A 5,622-nucleotide genomic window follows, 5' to 3' on the forward strand; every position below is an offset into this window, starting at 1 on the left:
AACAAAAAAAAAAAAAAAAAAAAGAATATAGATGAAGAAATTTCAAGTATATTGAATAAAATAAATAAAGAAGAAAAAAAAGGACAAGAAGAAAAAAAAGAAAAAGAAAAAGAAAAAGATAAAAAAAAAGAAGAATTGTCAGATATATATAATGAACGAAATAATTTGCATTTATTTGCTTGCACTCATGAAAAGTATGAATATTGTCTGAAATTGGAGAAAAATAATTTTGATGTTAATATAGAATTAAAAAGAATATTTGGTAAAGATTTTGTTAAAGATAAAAAATATATTCAAAAAAGCAAAATCAAATATTTGAAAAATTGGTTAGTTCAAGATTATACAACGAAAACTATTCAACCACCATTAACAATGGTTTTTAATAATAATGAATTTAAAATAGAAAAATCAAAGTTATACTTAGAAGCAGATAACTTATTTTATATGCTTCTAGATAGTCACGATATACAATCAATGAATGATTTATTAAAAAAATATCCTTTTCATATTGAAACATTATTAGTTTTATCAGAATATTATAATGAAGCAAGTAATTATGAAATTGCAAATAAATTCATAAAAATGTCCTTACTTTTACTACAAAATATTTTTCATATAAATTTTCATCCGAATTTCTTAAATAATAATACTAAGATATTTGTAAATCCATTTTTGTATGATAATAAAGCTTTATATAAATCACTATACATTCATATGTTATCTCTTGAAAATGATGCTTGTACGATTCTCTCATCAGATATATCTAAACTATTATGTAAAATAGATTTGCATAATGATTTATGTAGTATAATTTTAAGAATTGATAATATAATTTTGAAATGTAATTTATTTGAATTTTTAGTTTTTTTTTCATTTAATTTTGTTATTCAAAACATTGAATGTGTTATACCGTCAAATAGACTAAAAGAAATCATGGAAGAATTTTTAAACGAGAAGCATTCAGATAAAAAAAATAATAATAAAACGGATTTAAACATAAGTCAAAATAATAATAATAATAATGATATATATTTAAATGATAAAAAATCTAATCAATACCATTTAGAAAAAGCTAGTAAGTCTGAAACAATAACAAATATGGTATATAAAGTTGATGAAAATAATGAAGTTAATAAGAAAAATATGAATGATAAAATATTACAAGAAGAAACCACAAGTAAATACAATGAAAACAACTATAACGAAAATAATATTGAAAATGCAGAATATTTAAAATATAAAGAAAAAATAAATGATGATAACATTGAAAAGGTTAATTATTATCAAAAGAGGGCATTATTTCACAATTTTGAAATTCGACTTCATCTCATTCTACCAAATTTTTCCTTTTCAATACCATTATGTCTTTATTTAAAAAATAATACTGTAGTTGATTATAATGAAATAAAACAAATTAGTAAAGATGATATAAAAGATTCATTTTCTTATGAAGAATGCAAATTTCTGATATCTCACTTTAATATAAATTTTAATTGTTATAATTTACAAAGTTCACACAATAATATTGAAAGTAAAAGTTATTCTTTATCTTTTTCTGCCCATTTATTTTTAATAAGGGCTTTGCTTTGTTACCCTAATTTTTTGCATATATTTTTAAATTATAATAATTTCAAAACAACTAAAGTAGTGAAGCAAACAATTTATGAATGTTCATTTAAAGATATATTATCAAATCCTCCCTTTTCAAATAGTACATTATTTAATGAAGAAGATGATGCAACTATACAAAAGATAATATCTTGTTATTTAGAAAAAAATAATATTTATTATAAATCAGAAAAAATAATTACGTGGTTCCATGTGTGCAGCAGTTTCATACATGAATTATATAAAAATAGAGCGAGTATTCATAAATTTTACAAAAAAAGAAAAAAAAAAAACTAAGGAATTTTATTTTATTTTTTTTATGTTTAATAAATTTTTTTAAATATAAAATCATTATTATTTATTTAAAATGTTTTCTTACATTATTATATTCTATTTTATTTTTTTTTATTATATTATATTTTTTTTTTTTTTTTTTTTTTTTTTTTTTAGTATCTGAAGAAATTGAAAAAGTAAGAATTGAATGGAGCAAAAAGGTTGCCCTTTTTGATATAAATAAATATAAGAATGTTAGAGTTGGAGAATTTAAGTCAACTAATTATTTATTACCTGATTTTATAATGGAAAAAAATAGAACATATTCAACAAATATATCTCATGTAGAATCAAATTATTATGTTTCTTTAAATAGTAATTTATTAATTGCATTTTTCCAGAGCTTATTGCCTTGGTATCAAGTAGATTATTATGGTTATCTAAATAAATAAAATATAAAAAATAAAAATGAAACAATTTTATTATATGTTTTATTGTTTATATACATATGTAATGCATAATTCCATGACATTTTTTTATGTGAATTTGAGTCACCTTTTTTTTTCCTTTTCTTTATTATCAATTTTAAAATTAATGAAGTTTAATTTTTTTTTTTTTATAAAAAATGATTAAAGGACAATGTTTTTTTAATATATAATTTTTTCATATATTCTTTTGTTATAATATTACATTATATTAAATATTTATATATACTTATATAATAATATACATATTCATATTTATATTTTTTTTTTTTTTTTTATCTCATTAAAAATTTTTTTTTTTTTTTTTAATACTAATTTATCTAATATATTTTCTCTAATGCAGGCACACGTTCCAGGCCTGTTCATTTTTCATCACTATTAAGAACAGCTATAAAAAAAATCAAGCTACTTTTTAATTTTGAATAATAATTCTTAAATTACCTTGTTTTTTTTTAGGTATTTTTTTTTTTTTTTGTATTATGTTTGTCTACATTTATAAAAAAAAAAAAAAAAAATTAACAATAATGTTTCTATTTTTTTCTTTATATTTATTAATATAAAAGTAAAGAAACAATTTCAATAAAAATTAACGAATATTAAAAATAACTTTTTCATGGAAGCATTAGAAAGAAGAAGAAAGAAGAAAAAAAAAAAAAAAAATAGGAAAAAAAAAAAAAATAAGAAAAAAATATAAAAATTAAATTTCAAAAAACCTATAGGATGCGAATAAAAAAGCAAAAAAAAAAAAAAAAATAAAAATAATAAATAAATTATTATAATATGTTATCTGATTTATATATATACTATCCACTATTTATTTTTATGTTTACATAAAACATATATTAAATAGACATATTTTACTAATTAAATTCTTTTTACACACAATTCTTTTTTTTATAAAAAATATTTTCAAATATGAAGTAAATTTCTCTATTATTTAACTCTTAGTAAATATAACAAAATTATTATTCTCTTTCATTTTATATATACTCTTAAAAAACCAACATATGTTTATAACTATTTAATTTGAAGTTATGTGATAATATAATTTGTTTTTCTTCAAATTTCACAGAATATGAACATAATTACATAATCTTAAACCGAATATATAAACATCATTCAAAATATAAGAGATTTATAATAATTTAGATATATTCCTAAATATATCTATTGCTTCATAGTGAAAAAGATTTAAAATATATATATATATATGTTTTTTATTTTTAATTATTTTATATATGTTAACTATAGAAGTATTTTTATTTATTACAATAATATTTAGTTGCTTCTTCACTTGAAAAGCACCAATAAAAATTATCTAGATTAACAAGTTTAATTTTATCTCTTACAACTTCACAACAATAACATGAATGTATTCCTGAAAATTTAATCTGACCTAATGGTGAATAAGATTTATATGCTTTTTCACTTAATAAATAAGTAAATAAAACAATCCACATTATAATTAAAGAAGCGGCAGCTGTTATTCTAACAATCCATTCTCTTAATTTCATTTTACAAGGAGCTCTACCTTCTTCATTTAATCTATTTTTCATAACAGCCATAAGTAAGTGAAGAGTATCATCTTTACGAACTTTTTTGGCTAGTTGTTTTTTTCTATAATTCTCTCCTTTTATTTTTTTCTCTCTAGCTTTAGCTCGAATTAATTCTTTTGTTTCTTTAGATAAAAACCAAGAGAAAGGAGGAGATATAAGCATTCTCTCTCCTAAAGTACATTTATCTGCAGCAGAAACAGTAGTAATGGTTGCAAATCCGTATAATATACCTCCTAAACATCCTCCCATATGAGCATAATTATCTGTATATCCAAACATTCCAATAAATATACCAAAAATAATGACAGCAATCATAAATATTAAAACACAACAAGGTCTAGGAATTGTTTTCCAATATTCAATACAATATGTAAATAAAGCTCCTATTAGACCATATAAAGATCCAGAAGATCCAATTGTAACACCACAAGGGTCACAAACTGAAGACAGTAAATTTCCGGTAACTCCTGACACAAAAAATAAAATTAAGGTTCTAAGAAAACCCCAATCAGGTTCAATCATCCATAATATTTGAATTTGACATATTACATTAAAAAGTATGTGCATAAAACCACCATGTAAGTACATAGACCAAAATAATCTATATGTCTCTCCATAATTTCTTATTAAGTTTGTGTTTAATCCTCCTAGTTGACTATACACACGACTGTTTACAGAATCCCAACTAGCTATTCCTTTTGAATCAGAATCTTCCTCTACCTTATTTGTTGGCCAACCTTCATCTTCTGAACCTGTACCAATAAAATGACGATCCGAAGCAGATTCATCTAAATTATATTCGCATGCACCATATCCTAAAGGTACAAAAAAAGGTTGTCTATTTGTTTGTACATCTTCGGTATATATAGGATACAATACTTTTGATATACATCTTCCATTAAAAGTATTATAATTAAATACCATTTCAGCCAAAAAAACCCAACATAAAATAGCTGTTGTTGATATGCATACAATTAATCTTCCAGTTAAAGGATTATTATTTAACCTTGGATCTTTCACTTTTACTTTTGCATTTTTATTTTTTCTTCTATATTTTCCTAACATCGGAGAAGAAAAAGGGTTTAAAGGAGAACGCCTTCCAACAGCTCCTGGAGGTAATGTATGTATTTCTTCATCATTTGCTATTAATATTTTTATATCATTTAATTCTTTCTTTTTATTTAATGAATCTCCATTTTTTTCTACTTTGGGATTTAAAACATGGACTTTTTTTGATTTATTGTCATCATTACCAAATGGCATTTGCACCTTTTTTTTTTCTTCATTAGAAGGAGAAATATTATCCTCAGCATTTCTTGGTGATGCTAAATTAGTAGGTCTACCTTTATTGTTTTTTTCTTCATTCGTAGGAGTTACTTCTGTTTTGTTTCCCATGTGTTATTCAAAAAATGCATATATATATATATATATATATATATATATATATATATATATATATATATATATTTATATATATATATGTAAAAATAATATACACATATGAATATGCAAATGAATCATAAAAAAGATAAAAAGTATTATCAAATTAGAGATAAAAAAGATGATATTGTATATTAATTAGACCAAATATTAATTATAATAAAATTTGTAAAAGTAATGTTAATAACTATTCTAATATAAAATAACAAAAAAATAAGGACAACAAGAAAAGAAAAGAAAAAAAAAAAAAAAAAAAAAAA

At 21.0% G+C, this 5,622-nt stretch overlaps 2 protein-coding genes across 2 annotated transcripts; one reads left to right on the forward strand and one right to left on the reverse strand.

Moving 5' to 3' along the window:
* TCF25 (transcription factor 25, putative) lies at positions 1–2,792 on the forward strand (the record flags this gene model as incomplete). The annotated part of the gene is made up of 3 exons (XM_028674274.1): positions 1–1,864; positions 2,059–2,316; positions 2,710–2,792. Coding segments are annotated over 3 exons (2,205 nt in total), but the record flags the coding sequence as incomplete, so codon positions are not given.
* An 833-nt stretch (positions 2,793–3,625) lies between these two features.
* On the reverse strand, positions 3,626–5,317 carry ROM4 (rhomboid protease ROM4, putative; the record flags this gene model as incomplete). The annotated part of the gene is made up of 1 exon (XM_028674275.1): positions 3,626–5,317. The coding sequence occupies one exon, from the start codon at positions 5,315–5,317 to the stop codon at positions 3,626–3,628; it is 1,692 nt and encodes a 563-aa protein (XP_028530645.1).
* Between the last annotated feature and the right edge of the window lie 305 nt (positions 5,318–5,622).

The sequence above is a fragment of the Plasmodium gallinaceum genome (assembly GCF_900005855.1).
Source record: "Plasmodium gallinaceum strain 8A genome assembly, contig: PGAL8A_v1_21, whole genome shotgun sequence".
Taxonomy (NCBI): Eukaryota; Apicomplexa; class Aconoidasida; order Haemosporida; family Plasmodiidae; genus Plasmodium; species Plasmodium gallinaceum.